General features: G+C 41.2%; 1 protein-coding gene across 9 annotated transcripts in view; it reads right to left on the bottom strand.

The window, feature by feature from the left end:
* Positions 1-18,143, bottom strand: part of AFF3 (ALF transcription elongation factor 3) — a 575,522-nt gene that overhangs the window by 118,383 nt on the left and 438,996 nt on the right. For all 9 annotated transcript variants that reach the window (XM_058684423.1, XM_058684426.1, XM_058684420.1 and 6 more), the window contains one exon: positions 3,302-3,353. In XM_058684423.1, coding sequence (XP_058540406.1) covers positions 3,302-3,353 — 52 coding nt within the window. The remainder of the gene's footprint in view (positions 1-3,301; positions 3,354-18,143) is intronic.

Below are 18,143 nucleotides of genomic sequence, written 5' to 3' on the forward strand. Positions count from 1 at the left end.
AAGCCAGTACTGTCCTTATTTCAAAACCAGACAAAGACAATACAAAAATAGACACCTTCAGAACACTGCTCATGACCCTGAAAGAGAAACATGGTGAGGATGAGGAGCAACTGCAATTCTCTTATACTCCTCATGGGAATGCCATTTTGGAAGATGGTTTGGGATGATATATTCATCTTGTGCACGCACATACGGCATGGCCCTGCATTTCTACTCTTGGGTGTAGACCTAACAAAAATGTTCCCATATGCTCACCAAAAGACCTGTACAAGAATGTTAACAATAGCACTATTTTAATAGCCTCAAATATCTTCATGCCCATCAGTAGTAGAATGGGTAAGTAAATTAGGCTATATGCACATGAAGAAATATGAGTAATGAAGATGAACAAATTTCAAGTACATGCAACATGGATGAGTCTCACAAACATAATGCTGAGTGAAAGAAGCCAGAAACAACAGATTCCGTTGTTACAACGGATACAACGGATACAACGAATCTGTATGATTCCGTTGATATAAATTTCAAAATGAAGCAAAATTACCCTCTGGGTATTAGAAAAACAGAGGAGTGCTTATTCTTCTGGAGGATGGTGACTGGACAGGGACATGGGAGACCTGAGAGGCTGGTCATGTCTGTATCTTGATCTGGGTGCTGACTACATGGGTTTGTGTGGTTTATCAATATTCATCACATTGTATTCTTAGATTATGTGTACTTTTCTCTATGTATGGTATATTCAATTGTAAGTTGACTAAAATGCAAAACACCAAAAGCTTAGTGGATCTGGTGATGTGAAGATAACAGGTAGAGCACAAGTCCTGAGGAAGCGGCAGGCTTTGGGGATCTAACACTAATTCCCACTTTACAAATGGTGGCCCTGGAGCAGAGAACAGTTTAGGGGCTGGGCTGAGGCTGCAAAGCTACTGAGTCACTAGCAGAGATTTGAACCCAGGGAGCAGGGCTGCTCAGTCCGGGCTTACTCACTAAACCAGCCTGTGTCTTCATTTTTGAGAACACAGAGGCAATGAGGATAAAGGAAGCATTAGATAGAGTACTCAAATGCATGTGAGTCTGAGGTGACTTTAGGAAGGGTAAACCAGCATAGCAAGTTGAAGCTCTTGTGGGTATCTCTTTGTCACATCAAGTGACCAATATTCACAAGGACAACCAGATATCATGTAAGAGAAGGCTAAGGAGGTTAGTATACTGCATTTATTGAGGCAGGGAAATGTACCATACATTTTTGAAAGATTTTGGGTTAAGGGACAAACTCTGATTACATCTCACAAGAGCATTTATGTTAAATGTTTAATTATCTCCCAATGCCAGAGAAATGCAGTGTGTGTATGCGTGTTGCATGTGTGCACAGGCTCTAGTCTTTAGGGGCACAATCATATTTTGGTCTTGGAGGAAAATAATACCATATCATTAGTCTCCTCTAAAGCATGGAAATTATGATTTTGTGATTAGGGCAGGCTATAATTATAGGCCAAAGCAAGATAACTTAATATAATTAGTGTTAGAGCAATCACTTAAACTACCACATACAAAACTGCTGTCTGGAGTCTTAATTACACTACTGTATAAAAATCATTCATTCTGTCAGCTGTTTTCACTGCAAACGAGAAAAGGTGTACACACACAGGCACCAAATATAAGAATAAATGATCTAACCTATATATTCACAATATAATACTATCAATGGCTACAGATTAGAAAGGAGTAGCTAATAAAGCAAAATGATTCAACGAAAACTTTCTACTGCCTTACAGAATGTGTCTGGTATATCCTTGATAAATAATTTTTTTTAAATCGAGTTTCCAGTGGAAATATTTCCTGGAAATAACTCTGGAAAATTCTTTCCAAATTAAGAAAGCTTGCTGAATGCAATACTCTGTGAATCCCTTTCTAATATAAAGTATACATAATCTACACATCTGATATTACTTAATCCACAATGTACCTATCTGAAACTCTCGCTGGGAAAAAAACATGATAAGATGAAATCATTAGGTAATAGTCACATAGATGAGGAACCAAAATTAGGAGTGAAGTCATTCTCAGTTCTGCCAAGATTGCCATGTTACAGATACCTGACTCTCCTGGTATGCACACTAGAAACAAGGTAGTCACTCTCTACAAAACCCAAACACTAGCAGCTCACCTTGCTCAATTAACCTTCCTTCACTTGGGGTTTTCTCCACTTGCCACTCTAGTTTCAATTCAAGTTCTACTTCACACCCAGGCCCCTCTTTGGTGCCTCACTTTCTTCTTCAAGGTGAACAAACTCTGTGACCTCACAGCCACATTCTGCTTAGATGCTCTTCCTGGAAATGTTCTTTTGAATTTTATTTCACCTCTGCACACTCTCTTTGTACATTATTTCCATTTGCATGGTTAGACAGCTGAATCACCCGTATAGCACACCATGACACCTTTATAAAAATTCACTATTTCAAGATCAATTGCACCCAGTCTTATATCACATGTAAAAATAACCTCTGAAAAAAACTCTCTGGATTGTTTTTATACCTACCACATTTGTCCAAATTTAACAAAATACCACACGGTTAATAAGAAGAAGGAAACAGAAGTGTAGGAAAATCTATCTTTTGTGTTTTCAAGCTTACTTTAAAAAATACAAACATTTCCTGAAACGCAGAAGTGAAAGTAATGAATGTTACGTGGATATTTTTCCACCTTAACTGACTGATCAGAAGAGTATTTATAAACCCCTGACTGATGTCTCGAGCTGGTAAATCAACACCAGGGAAGAACATTTTAAGCACATTTATCATCTAAGACAAACAGCCTATTCAGAGCATGATTATTTTTTATTCATCATTGAAGTTCACCTCCACATTTGCTTCTTCTCAATGTTAATAATATCTGTATAAGGTTTCTCAATATTTAATATTACAGCTTGCCTATTGCATGCTGATGAGGTTAGGTCACAAGCTTGATCTCTAGAAGACCAGTGAGCTTTGCCAAAAAAATAAAAGAAAAAGAAAATGACAAAAGGGCCTATTTTATACTGAAGTCTAATGCTAGTTAGCTTCATTGTAAGTACCCATTGTTGGTTTCAATGACATAAAAATCACAGTATCACAGTTTTAAGGGAAATTAAGGCTAAGATAGTTGAATGGACTGGCCCAATGGCATGGAAACTCATAATTATCAGAAGGCACCCACCATCCTTGAGCACCACAATTTAGAGTGTGTATGACTCAGTTAATACCCACCGAGTTAGCAATGCTGTGTCACATTCAAAAGACAGTAACATAAAAGAAAATCTTACCTGTTCATTCTCCTCTTCATCACTACTTAGCTTAAGGTCATCTTCTAGCATTCTGAAAAAAGGAACAAAGAGGTATAGATACTTAGCAAATTCAAAATAATTCAGTACCAAAATATCTTTATTAGAGTAATGATTTAACCATAAGTCTGTTTCCTGATTAATTTAAAAAAAAAACCCTTTTTTTTAAGCTTTTTCTTCTGATGTACTTAGGAAATAACAAACTGCCCCATCATGAAAATTAACCCTCTTAACAGTCCTTAATAGGGTAAGATGGGTTGCTTCAAGAATATGAGGTTTTATTTTATTTTTTTTAATTTTTTTTAATGTTTATTTATTTTTGAGACAGAGGGAGACAGAGCATGAACAGGGGAGGGGCAGAGAGAGAGGGAGACACAGAATCTGAAACGGGCTCCAGGCTCTGAGCTGTCAGCACAGAGCAGGACGCGGGGCTCGAACTCACGGACCGTGAGATCATGACCTGAGCCGAAGTCGGACGCTTAACCGACTGAGCCACCCAGGTGCCCCAAGAATATGAGGTTTTAAACAAACAGAATCAAATAAAGCTTTTGGTTGTGAAGTTTTAATTCCACAGTATTTGTTCAGTGTTTACCATGTGACAGGTGCTATGCTATGTCTCCATTTACTATTCAAGGTAAACACTGAGAGAGCAAGTAGAACTCTTCCGACAGCAATAACACAACAAACTAGAGCTGTGAGCATTGGCTGCTTAGGTCTTCCACCGGCCAAAGATCTGGAGAAGACATCTGCCTGAAGATCCTGCTGGATGAGGAAAACTCAACAGGAGAGAACTTTCTAGAAAAGACTCTGTGAAGGCAACAAACTCCCCAGTGCTCCTTGGTGTCTCAGATTTGCCATGGCGGAGGCAGTGGGGAAGTATACTTTTGGGTCTGTAAGAGTTAAAAGTAAAAACATACAAACAAAAAAAATCAAACCCTATGATTTCTGATGATGATAAAATTGTATTCTTATTACCATTGCTGAACTGTTTATAGAATAATAGTTTTCAGATTAATTCATTTCAAAAGAAATCTCAGAAGGACATTCTATAACACAAATGAAAGCAGAGCTGTTCTGTGGGGGGTGGGGAAGGGTCCATTTGTGATAGATTCTGGGGCTCCAGGAATCAGTCTGAAGGCCACTGAACCCATATACTTGACAGGCCTCATTGTTCTCCTTGAAGTCACCTTCCAAAGACTCTACCCTAAAATGTGCCTTGTTTCTTTAAAGGCCAATTGTGGGCCCATCATCAGTATATTCCTCTGAATATTTTTTATAAGTAATTTCAGTGACCTTTGGGGTGAACTTGGGGTAAAGATTTGCTGGGGCAGTGCGTGGACCTAGTTTTGTCCCAACCGGCCATGTGTTTGGAGAAAATCACTTAACTCCCTTACCCTTGGTCCCATTTTCTGATTTGTAAAATGACAGGTTATGCTGGGCAATCTCTAAGGCCGAATCCTGATTAAGATTCCATGAGTATAGAGAATAAAATTACCCCTTACTTTGTAAAGTAGAAAAATTCTTCTATTTGTCATAGAGTGAGACTGAGACTTTCAGTCTCTGAAAACTGAGAAATTTCTAAGCAATTTTTGGTGTACCATTTAAACCATAACTATTAGGACACCAGATCTGCTTTTTCACAGGCTATGGCTATTCTACCAATATGGAGAAGTATCACTCTTTTATTATTTCAACCACACGCAAACCAAGAAAACATCAGCAAAGACTGCAGAGCTCCATCCACAACTGCCCTTTATATCCGCTTGGCTGCCATTCATTTCCTTTGACCTTATAAACTCCTACCCTTGGCTTCAAAGAGAAGAGACATGGTGGTAATTTATTAGAGCACTGTTTAGGAAGAATGTAGGAAGGGGACTGTGTTTTCTTTGTCCTTGAGTATCCAGTGACTAGCACAGTGATGGCACACAATACAATACCAGCTTGCTGGCTGGGCTGGGGCACCTTCCCCACGATTATTTTCCTACCAAAAGGCACAAATGCCTTTCTGATGAAAAACCCCAGAGGAGCAGGATAGTTTCTTGCCTCCACCCCTCACTCCCTCTTTAGAGGTAAACTGCCAACAGCTATTTGGTTTAATCTCAAGGACTGCCCTGCAAGCATTGGGTGTTCTAAGTGTGGGTGGTCCTGTCAGTGGGTGGAAAGAAGGAGGGGGAAGGACACACACAATCATCATTAACAACCCCCTTGTTGTTGGATGGAGGTCATATCAAGGGTGACTGAGAAGTTTCATCTTTATATAGGCAATAGCGTGCACAGACTTGAAGGCCACTGTCAACCACAGCAAGAAATCCCAACATGCCCCAAAGCAAGGGATCATAGCTTGGCTGCACACCAGCCATGTGACTCGGTCACCACGCGAGGCTGGCAATGCTGAAAGTAACCACAACAGTAAAAACAGTGTGTGAGGTTCTCTTTTAAGGTAGGAATACAGCTTATTTTTGTTTATTTTAAGCATGTGCTAAAATGTGTACATGCATCAATGCGTGTTTGTTTGAGTTTCATACTGTCTCTCATATCCTCTGATCCCTGGTAAGTCACACCTCTGGGTCTTGGCTTTGTCATTTCTATACTTGTCATTTCTACTTTGTCATCACTTCCAGAAGAAAGGCAGTCAGAGATCCACCTTGCCTTGTGAATTTTTTATATTGAGAAAAAAATGAATTTATTGTGTTTCTGGCTGAGATCTAAAAACAAAGGATCGAATGTAAAAATACCTCGTATTCAAGACAGACTTCCAGAGAAGTCAGAATCCAATGAAACTTCAGAATCTTGAAATATGGAGAAATGGCAATGAAACACTAAGTCAAACAGCTCATACATAATCCCACAGCAATCCTGGGGTGCCGCTATTACCAACACTTGCAACCACAGACCTGGAACAGCCAGTCGCCGCCACCCTGTGCCCAATCCCCAACAGACACGCTGAGGAAACTGATGCTCAAGGCCATCCAAGAATACAGACCAGCCCTTCTGTTTTATTCTGATGGTCACAGCAGAATCCCCATGACTCAACTTTCAAAGTGAGTGCTTGTTTCCATTCAGTGCGTTCTTCAAGTCTGGCTAAACAGACCTGGGGAAGAGGAGCCAAAGTGTGTATTTGAGGTTATAGCTGAACAATGAAATGTGGTTAGAGAAGAAAAATGCTGTAACCCCCACAAGATCCTAAGAAATGTCAGTGTTTTGTGTGCGGCAGGTAGACTGCAGGCTGGGATTACCTCCAGCTAAACACACAAATGGTACTGTTGCAATCCCCAACTCTAATCCCACCCACTTGAGAACATTTTTATCATCTATTTCTGAAAGGAACAGATTGGCATACGTACATTAAACAAGAACAAACAACTACAAAGGTGTAAGCCAAAAGTGAGAGAAAATCCAAATTAAGTGTTGGCCAGGCCAAAAGGCAGGGGCTTGGGATCTCTGACTCCATTTCCAAAAAAGGAAGGCAATGCTCTGAAGGGCTGAAGGCAGAGTTTGGAATGGGTCATATGCACATAAGCCCATGAAGCCTGTGCTTCAGCGTCATGGTGGCTCACGTGGGCACCTGCCGCACCCTTGCATCCTTACATTTGAGCACCACCCAGCCTTCTTCCAGCCAATGATGCCCACCCAGCGAGAAAGCAGCTCCCTTTCATGCTCCCTTAGCCCCTCCCCTTCCAGAACTCTTGATTAGGAGCAGATCTCAGCGTTGAATGGATCTTTGTGCCAGGTTGGCTAAAAGCACTTTCTACGTTACCTCATTCAGTCCCACAGCAAGTCCTCTGAGGTGGGCACTGCTGGGACAGCAGGCTGTGGTGGTCCCAGCAGGCTGCTGGGACAGTCAGGCTGCCAGTATGAAACGTAGCGCTGCCACTCACCTAGCTGAGTGACCTGATACCTGCCTTAACGGGTTTTCTGGAGAAATCATTACACAACCCTTGGAAAGTGCTTAGTACAGAACCTGGCACGGAACGAGCATTCAATAAATGTTCATTTTCACTAATATTCCTCTTTTATCTCTGAGGGATATGCCTTAGAGCATTTAAAGAATTTGCATGGGTAAACAATGTGAGAGAAAAGATATTTCTATAATAATGCCTTAAATCTAAGCTCTACTTACCAGAATAGAGCTTTCTACTTTTTTTATACCTTTTCCCCCCTTACTTTCTATTTTTCTTTTCTGAAAAGAAAAGATGAGGCTCTCTAGAGGGGTAATGTATTTTAGGGTATAATTGCTGCCACGGTTGATTGATTGGATGTGGCTTCACAGCTAGAGAGGACAGTAAACATGCCTGTCACCCTCAGTGCACAAGGAGATCTGTTCTGAGGGCCAGTGGTCAGCCACGTGGCCAGAGTCCCTCAGCAGGAGCCACCAAGTGATGACAACAGGGATGATGAAATAAAACAGACAATAAAATGAAACTTTTCGAAGGATGACCAGGGAGCAGAGGTGCGGCCAGAGGTAAACAGAAACCTGGACTCAGTGCCCTGAACACCAGAGGGGCTGTCAAACTGCTGTCAGAGGCACTCCAGGGTGGTACCCCTTGTGACTTCCCTCTGAACCAGGTAACTAAGAACTGAGATGTTAAAGGACTCGGGCAAGAGTTTTAAACATGCAACTGATGATTAAGATTCCATCTATTTTTCACTGGGGAACTGCATTAGACAACAGTTTCTTATCTTAAAATTACTGTCCCAGGTATGTTATGCCATGCCCTACGAGTACCTGGTACAGGTCAAAAGGTTTGGAGCCACACGAGGGGGCCTTGTGCGGCCTGCGTACAGGAGAGGGTGTGACAGAGTGGCTTTGGAGCTCTGAAGCCACTTTGCCGTGTGTGTGCCAAGTACTACCTCTGCGGGTGGGTGTTAGGGGTCTCTTCCGCAAGTGAGGGATGAATGGCAACACTGCCTCTCCAACAGCAGGATTGGCATCCGGTCTCTCAGCCTTCTACTCCTTCTGGGGGGAGGGGGCTGGCACCCTGTCTCCCAGGGCTATTACATTTGCATTGGCACTATCACTCTCGCCATTTACAAACTGCCTGCAGTTGTGAAGCTCTGGCACACACAGTTCTCACAGAACCCAACTGCCTCCTCTGATGGGATCTTCAGGAGCTCTCATAAAAGGGAGAACTTAAAACCCCTACAACTTTAATATTTGTGGCAACTTTCCCACATGTAGTATTTTTTAACTGGGCAACAAATTTATGTTGTTGCTAGTCCTTACATTTTTGAGGTACGGCACTTTCCAGGGAACAGGAACAGTAGCCTACCCTTAGCAGATGGTCAACTGCTTCTAATGCTCCACTATTTCTTCACAGGTATTGCAAACGGGCACATTAACTGCCTTCAAATGTAATGGCAGCCATTTCACAGAGCAGTGGTTTTTAATTAATAGGATTTCCCCGGAATTACTTGCCATTTGGGGCCCTTAACAGACCTGAATCCTTTAGCCTTTTAAAGTTCATTTCATTTTGCTTGATCTTAATGGCTTTTAAAAAATCTGAGTTTTAATTGGGCTGTTTGATTTTCAGATTTGCTTCTATATCTGGTGCTACTATGGTCTCCACCTATTTGAAATTTAAAGCCAAAGACAAATGTTTATGACTCCCCATTAAACATATTCATATATGCAAATATCTATTCTAGCAATTAGCAGTGCACGATAGCCTACTCGTTATGCAAGTACACCCCTCTGCAGGTATTCCCCAAGCCATCATCTCTACTGCTCAGAACATGGGGAGGAAGTTATAAAACACATTTCATTCTGTCTGAAGTCCACTGCTCTGTCAGGGTCAGTGCTACCATCTGCCTGGGCTTATTTTCATAAATAGGTAACCACTTTTCCTCTGCATTTGTTCAGAAGAATTTAGCTCATATCACTCCAGTCGACTGGGAGCCAGGAAGGCTAGGATAGGCTCACACTGGGGGTTGGTGATTTAATGCATCCAAGGTACAAATGAAGTAACTTAGTCTGGAAACAAATGGAGAAATCAGGAGTAAGACAAAGGGTGTGGTCTAGATGACCCAAGCGTTTTCAACTCTGATATCTTCCTATCCAGGGTTTCATATTTACATCTTTTGAAGCAATGTTGATGCATAGAGAGGTGGTTCACATATATTTCCTTCCTGGACCTCTTCTGCCTGGGACTGTTTTGGTTGTCAATGAAATCACAAATAGCTCTCTGATTCTGTCACGGTCATCCTGGGTTGGAGGGTGAAGGTGCATGGTATCTTTTCTGTTTGTGACCTTACTTTTCCTTACAGATGGTAAGTTCCAGTGGTCTTTTTCTCCCATGTACAAGCTGAGTCCACCTGCTACCTTCTACACAGGCCCATCCTCCCTGGGGGCCAGTATCTCATTTCCTACTATTTAAGACTCTCGCAAAAAATCAACCTCATTTAGAAAACCTGCTAAACCCTGGTGAGATACGAGATGAATGTCTTTGAAATCTCATATCTAGCATGTTAATGTAGAATAAATGGAAATCAAAGGAAAATGAAAATCAACACTAATAAAAAAAAATCACAGTCAGTGGTGGGATGAGTTCTGGAGACCAGGGGGCTCAGGAAAAGTTGTGAGGAGGAGAGAGTACTTGAGGGGCTTCAAGGTCCTAGAGGAGGCAGATTGAAATCAGGGACTCTATCCTGCCCCATGAAGGAAGGGTGACAGCCAAGCACAGAGTGCTTGGGGGAACAGAGGTATTTATTTCCCTCACTCTCATGATATTTTTAAAAAAGTAATACATACATATAGTTCAGAACTCTCCAAATAGGAAAAGGTGTCCAGGGGCGCCTGGGTGGTTCAGTTGGTTAAGCGTCCGACTTTGGCTCAGGTCATGATTTCACGGGTTCCTGGGTTTGAGCCCCACGTCGGGCTCAGTGCTCACAGCTCAGAGCCTGGAGCCTACTTCAGATTCTGTGTCTCCCTCTCTCTCTGCCCCATCCCCACTCATGCTCTGTCTCTCTCTGTCTTAAAAATAAGTAAAACATTAAAAAAAATTTTAAAAAAGGAAAAGGTGTCCAGTGAAATGTCTCACTCCCAGCCTTGTTCCAATCCTCTTACTTCTTACTTTCGTCCCCCAAAATCACCATTGTCTATAGTTTCTTATACAGTTTCTTATAAGAAATAATAGTTTCTTATTATTTCAGGTTTTCTTTATGCATCAACAAGCAAATATGAATGCAGCACATTAGATCCATCAGGGTAAGTACATGGCATTTAAGAACAACTATGAGGTGGACAAATATAATGTCAACTGGATCCTCTTTATCTGGCTGTGGTAGGCAGCTTCCAAGATGCTCCCAATGATCCCACCTCCTGGTATTCATGTCCTCATGCACTCCCCTCCCCTGAGTGTGGCTGCACTTAGTGACTTGCTTCTAGTAAATGGAGTAAGGCAAAAGGGATGGGGTGTCACTTGCGAGTTCAGGTGACCTTTGCTTGTTGGCATGCATGCTCTTACTCTTCATGCCTGCTTGCTTGGATGGAAAAAGCTGCCAGGTTGGGAGCTGCTGTACGGAGAAATCCCCATGGCAGGGAGCTGAGGGGAACCTACTGCCAACAGCCAAGGAAGAACTAAGGTCCTCAGCCCAGCCACCCAGGAGGAACTGAATCTTGCCAGCAACCACATGAGTGAGCTTGGAAGTGGGTCTTTTCCCAGGTAAGCCTTGAGGGGACTGCAGACCCACTGACCCTGTGCTGCTTTGTGAGAGGTCCTTAGCCAGAGGACCCAGGTGAGCCACACTCAGATCCTTGACAGAAACTATAGAGTAATAAATGTTGTTTGAAGCTGCTAAGTTTTGCTGTAATTCGTTAGGCATTGATAAGTAATTCATATGCTGGCAGATGATTTTAAATATTTAGTGTGTCCCTTTTCAAGATCACTCTCAGCTGCTCAAGCTAAAAGCATTAGCAGCCATTATTCAAGCCGTTCAACAGAAGTATACTGTGGGCCTAAAGGGTAATTAAAAAGTTGTAAAAGCCATGTTAAAAAAGGTGTGAAAAACAAGTAAAACCAACCAACAGTATGTTTTATTTAAGCCAACATATCATTTCAATGATAATATACACAGTTCAAATGCTCACTAGCCACATGTGGCTAGTGGCTCCTATACCGGACAATGCAGGCTCATAGAAGGTGAGGGGTGGTCAGATATCTAGAGGTTTTGTTTTTCCCACCCCACTCAGCCCTCAGCCCCCCCATTGCCTATTTCAGATGTCAATCTCTAACACTTCTTGCCTGCACTTGACAGGGTGCACTGAACAAGCCTATGAAGGCAAAGATCCTGGTAACTTAGCATGTGAAGGAACTGAGGGAGGAGAAAGGGAAGGTTTTGGTTAGAATCATCATAAATGTGTAGCCCCCACTGACTACCCTTGGTGGAGACCGGAATCCCAGAGGTCCATTTTGTGTCAGTTAAATGTTTCAGTGACCCATTCTGCTTCTAATTCTGATGATGCTAATTACATGTAAGCTTTTGGCTTCACAGAAGAACTGGAAAGCAGAACCTTGCACAAAGCTGCAGGTGGCCCACAAGAGGGGTATGCTCAGGGCAATGTGTTTGGGAGCCATGGCCTAGGAAACCAGAACAGTGGGCAGCCTTGCAAATACACCTTGTCAAAGGCTGACTGTGCAAGGGACGTCTACCCTTGTTGCTCTGACATACCCGCTTCTCTTAGATATAGTAAAGACACAGCTCCCAAAAGTTATTTAAAGAATTCTAGATTTTTTTTTTTAAGTTGTATATTTTTAAAAGTGTGCTGGTTGGTTTTTTTTTTTTTTTTTTTTTTTTCACTTGGAATTGCAGTTCTAGCTTGGGATGCTGAGTGGACCAGAGGGAATTCTCCATCTAGGAGAAATAGAATGCTGGGCCCGTTTTCCTTGAACATCTCATGGGTGTTCACACAGTTTATGTGACCATGAAAGTATGAAAATGCTCCATCTTTTCCATTTAGGGCAATGTAGGCCACAGTTATAATGAAGCATTCTGTGAACACATCAGACTTTAAAATTGCTCCTTCCTGAAAGAAGTACAGGAGAAAAGGGCCGTGTGGACTCTATCGTTTCTATCAAAAAACAACCGTGGCTTTAGAAATAGCACTTTAATAGAGAAAAGCTCTCTCCTCAAAGACAGTTTCAAAATTCCTATCCTTGTTTGTTACAAGGACTTCTAGAAAATTAGTTTCTGAACTTGGTGTCCTCGGTTTTAGAGGATGCAATTTCTAAGGCTGAGTAAATTCAAGTACAGCATGTGAAAGAATAAGATCCTTTTCCAGGTAGATACCAGAAGAGAGGTCAGAGGACCCTGATGGGAACATAAAGTTTTCTTGGCTGCATAGATTTGATGATGGGTATTTCTTTATTTAACCCTCTTTGCAGGGGAGTGTTTACACCTAACCAGAGGAGAAATGAGATATGCACATATATGGCTTATGTTTGTGATGTTGAATATTAATTGGTTGTCAATAAATTAATAAGCTGGTTGTCTATTCTGTTTGCTAACTAATGTTTAGCTTATTTAATTGATAACTTTTGACAATAAGAACACACTGAACCTAAAATGGTTACACATCCAGTAGGTTAAGATTTGTTCTTTGGTTCATGATGCCAGTTTTTGCATTTTTGTGGCTATTGTTATTAATAAGTTAACTGCTAAGTGTCCCTAATTGAGAGATTTGTTTGAACTGATAAACTGTTAGAATTAGAAAAGAGAACCAAGCATAATCTCCTAATTAGCAAATGAGTGCACTTTAAGTGATACCAACCTCACATGTTGCCTGTGTATGGCATAACACAGTGGTTTCTAAACTTCACTGCACATCAGAATCACTTGGGATCTTTGAAGAATACCACCCCCACATTCTTATGTAACAGGGGTGTGAGCTGGGCAGCCATGTTTTTAAAAGCCTCCTAGGTGATTCTGATTTATAGCAAAGTTTGGGAACCACTATATAACACACACATGGACAAGAGTCAGAAGAGCTGCATGACTTCAATAGTTCTGGACCTAAATTCTGAAGTTTTAGTTTACTCATTAATAAAATGGGATGATAGTTGATTCATATGAGAAAATAAGGTGAAAGCACCTTGGCAATTGCAAAGCCTCGTAAGGGTTTCTCAATGATGTGGTTAACATTACTTTAGGTGCTTTAAAAAATACTGATTCTTTTTGCACAGTGAATGAAGCCATCAACAAAATCATAAGGCAACCTACTGAATGGGAGAAGGTATTTGCAAATGATATATCTGATAAGGAGTTAATATACAAAATATATAAAGAACTTATACAATTCAACACCAAAAAACAAATAATCCAATTAAAAAATGGGCAGAAGACCTGAATAGACATTTCTTCAAAGAAGACACACAAAAGGCCAACAGAAACATGAAAGGATGCTGAACATCACTCATCATCAGGGAAATGCAAATCAAAATCAAAATGAGATATTACTCTACACCTGTTAGAAAGGCTAGAATCAAAAAGATAAGAAATAACAGGTGTTGGCAAGGATGTACAGAGAAAGGAACCTTCATGAACTGTTGGTGGGAATGCAAACTGGTGCAGCCACTGTGGAAAACAGTATGGAGGTTCCTCAAAAAATTAAAAATAGAACTAGCATATGATCTAGTAAGTTCACTATTGGGTATTTATTTAAAGAAAATGAAAACAGTAATACAAAAAGATACATGCACCCCTATGTTTATTGCAGCATTATTTACAATAGCTAAGATATGGAAGTAATCCAAGTGTTCACTTATAGATGAATGGATAGAAAAGATGTGGTGCGTATATATATGGTGGAATATTAGTCAGTCATAAAAAGAAGGGTATATTGCCATTGTGATAACATGGATGAATTTAAAGGATATAATGCAAATGAAATAAATTGGACAGAGAAAGACAAATACCATGATTTCACTCATATGCAAAATTTAACAAAACAACTGAAGAAAAAAAGAGACAAAAAATTAGACTTATATATGGAGAACAAACTGGTGGTAGAGGGGAAGAGGTGGGTTAGAAGATGAGTGAAATAGATACAGGGGAAAGAAAAAACTGATTCATGGGCCTCATCCCCAGAGAATCTGATTTAACTGGTCTTGGGTTGGGCATGGGCATCAGTGCTTTTGACAGACAGCCCAGATGAATTTACTGTTCAGTCAGGGTTAAAAACCACGGCCTCAACTCCAAGGGAACGATCACCTTCTCATTGGGACCATCTCCAATTCACAGGACGGAATTCTTCACATCTCTCTAACTGAACAGAATTAAAGCACTATATAGGGCTGCTTGTCAACTCTTCTGGCTCCAGCTTTCCCCTCCCCCTCCATTTGAATAAGAAAGCTTCCAAGGGAGAGGTGTGTTTTCCTCAATGCCTAAGATAAGGGACAAAGCCATCAATACTAATGAGTTAAGGAATTATTGTTAGTGTTTTAGAACTCTTCAGTGGTTGTTTTCAGAAGCCATGGACAATGCCGGGGCACCTGAGATTATTTTCTGGCCTTTTCTTCAGCCCCTGGGAGGAAATTAGAAGGTTATAGGTTATCCTGCCTTTCAAGTTCTCAGGAGGAGTCCCCAAACTCCAAGACAAAATAACACAGTGTGCTGGGTTGTCTATTGGTTGACATCTCAGCTCCCCTTTAAAGCACTACCCAGTACCACAGGTGCTAGAGGCCTGGGAACTACATTCCCTGCCTGCAGAAGTTTTGGGTTTGATGTCACCAGTGAGAAGCATCGAATAGGGTTCGGAAGGTCAAAGAGCAATGGAAGCCATTAATGCTCCCAGGTCAGCGAAAGCCGTACATAAGCTTCAGCAGATGGCAGATGTGCTGTTTGTCAGTAGCTTCCAGGCATTCTGGCACCTGTAGGTGCTGCAGACATCTGAGATTATTGTTAGCACCTTTCTGTAACTCTGGCTTTTACCGATTTCCTGGTGGCTCCGTGCCTATAACTACCCTAACCCTCCTGATGAATTTGGAAGCCACTAATGCCGTATCTTAAGTGCGTTTCTACTTAAAATACCTAGAGTGGTTTCTCTTTCCCAGATCAAACTCTGACTTACACGTATGGTAATTAGGAGCATGAACTCTGAAGTCAGAAAGCCTGGTTTATTGATGTACATTCAGGCCCTGTCACATTCTAGCTGTGCATCCTTGTGCAGAGAACCTAGAATTGCTCGGTCTCAGCTTCTTCATCTTTATTTTTTAATATTATTATTTACTTATTTATTTATTGAGAGAGAGAAAGGGAGAGAGAAAGATTGAGAGCATGCATGAGTGGGGTAGGGTCAGAGGGAGAGAGAGAATCTTAAGCAGGCTCCATGCCCAGTGTGGAACCTGATGTGGGGCTTGATCCCACAACTGTATGACCATGACCTGAGCTGAAATCAAGAGTTGGATGCTTAACTGAATGAGTCACCCAGGCGCCCCAGTTTTCTCATCTTTAAAACAGAAAAATAAGAATGTTTACCTCCCAGGAATATTGTGGGAATTATATGGGGAAAATGCACAAAACATTTTGCAGTGCCTGATACGTAATAATTAATACATATTCAGTATTATTATTGGTATTTTATTACCCATTCCGTCTTGTAACAATCTGCATGTGATAATCTAAGTCCATTCCCTTCTTCTAACAGAGAACATAAACTCCTTAATTTATTGACCATCTCCAAAGAGCCAAGGGTATTCTAGGTGCTAGTGATACAAAGTTGAAAAAGTCTTTGCTTTCAAGTGGCTCACTGCTTATTGGAGGGAAAGTCAGATCAGTAACCCTAGGAAACTGATAAGCAGTGGGAGCACAAATAACCATCTTCTTTCTTTGTCAGACAATCCTGGCCCCTTTTATTTTTCCTCATAAGTTTTATTCTCCAGGCTTTGAAGCATCTCTGTATTTCTCTCTTGTGTCCACTACAAGTTCTCCGACGTCCTTCCCAATGTACATTCATGTGAGGGACACAGTCCACTGTATAGGCTATATCAGTATTAACTGGAGTGGGAGAGACACCTGTCCTATGTCTGAAGTCAATAGTTCCTAATTGTTCTTCACCTTGTTCATTTAGTTGTTTCCTCCCTGTGCATCTGCCTCTTTGTTCAGGATACCCATAGGTAATTTGAAATTCATCACCAAATTTTAACAACCTTGTCCTATGCTATGTGGACCTAGATGACTATTCTGGTTTCTGTGACTGTGGAGGGAACCAAGCCAGACCTGGATACTGCAGAGATCCAGCCAATCCCTCACCCCAGGTTGTCCAGTCCCTGGAACATATGCCCTCAGGACTTCTGGCTACCTGTGACTAGATGCAGGCTTTGTCTTAAAAATATATTTTTGAAAGAGAGAAAGCATGAGTGGGTGAGGGGAAGGGAGGGTGGGTGGGAGCAGAGGATCCGAAACAGGCTCTGCACAGAGAGCAGCAAGCCTGACGTGGGGCTCGAATTCACAAAGAGAGAGAACATGACCTGAGCTGAAGTCAGATGCTCATCGGTGGCTGCAGGCTTTTATACTAAATCCACTAACCCACACTAAATCCCCCACTAAATCCACTAAATGCCACAAACAACAATAAACTGATCATTTAAATGTAAAGAGAAGAAAAGGACATCCATGTTCCATATTAGAGAAAAAGCATCCTATTAGCTATTCATTAAAAAAGATCTCATATACACCAGGACTAATTCACTACTTTTTTAAAAAAGTGAATAGGGTTGAAAGTTAGGCAAATATATTAAATTGTCTAAACTCATTTTCAGGTATGCACAACTGGTTTTTGCAATGGAAAACAGTTACCCATTCAACATGTATCTCTATCCACCAAATACATCCTTATGGGAGTTGTTCTGCTCATAGTGATACAGAATGTATCAAACAACCCATGCACATTAAACCCTGCCATACCTATTGTAGAGGATGGTTCCATTTACTGAACTGGAAACAGGGTCACAAGTATCAGTCAGGGCCACTCCACAAAAAAGTTCCAGCATTTCCTTATAGTTTTAGATCAGGTGTATTTTGGGTTTAAGTAAAAAAGAGTAAAACTGCAGAATCAAGTTGCTGCCTACCCAACTTTTTACATATTCATCTATTTGACTTTCATGTGGCAGAAAGGAATCTCAAGTGCAAAGGAAATAATTCATGTGAAAAATTTTAAGTGGTAGTGCATATTTTTGAAACAGAATGTGACTGTAGAGTAATGTTTGTTCTACTTATGAAAATGACCAGTAATGATCATGATAAATGTAGTCACCATCCTAGAGGTCATGGTGTAAATCCTGCCTAGGTGGGTCTATTCATTGACAGAGCACACGAGTAGGGATGAAGAGAAATAGGGCCGCAGTCCAATGTAGACTTTCTGATTTTCCAATTTTAGATGGGTCAAGAGTCCTGGTCCACAGTTTTTCATTAGAATGGTAGAGAATCAACTGAGCTCAGGACCAATACTAGACACACTGTGAAGTAGATGTACTATTGTCTTTGGAAACCTCTACCATTTTAGGTGCACCATCTCCCTATCCCAAGGCTCGTGGCTCCTTTCTCATGCAGCACGTTCAGGATCCCATCTGGGATAGACAGATGTGGCATTCAGTTGTCATGTCTCCTTAAGGTTCTTCTTCTCGGTTGTGACAATTTCTCAGTCTTGCTTTGTTTTTGATGATGTTGACCACTTTGAGGAGTGTTGGCCATGTTTTTTGTAGAATGTCCCACAATTTGGATTGTTTGATATTTTTCTCATGATGAGGTTAGGGTTCTGGGGAGGAAGAGTCCAGAGGTAAAGTGCCATTCTTGTTCCATCATATCAAGGGTGCATGTTATCAACATGACT

Source organism: Neofelis nebulosa, chromosome 9 (genome assembly GCF_028018385.1).
Source record: "Neofelis nebulosa isolate mNeoNeb1 chromosome 9, mNeoNeb1.pri, whole genome shotgun sequence".
Classification (NCBI taxonomy): Eukaryota; Metazoa; Chordata; class Mammalia; order Carnivora; family Felidae; genus Neofelis; species Neofelis nebulosa.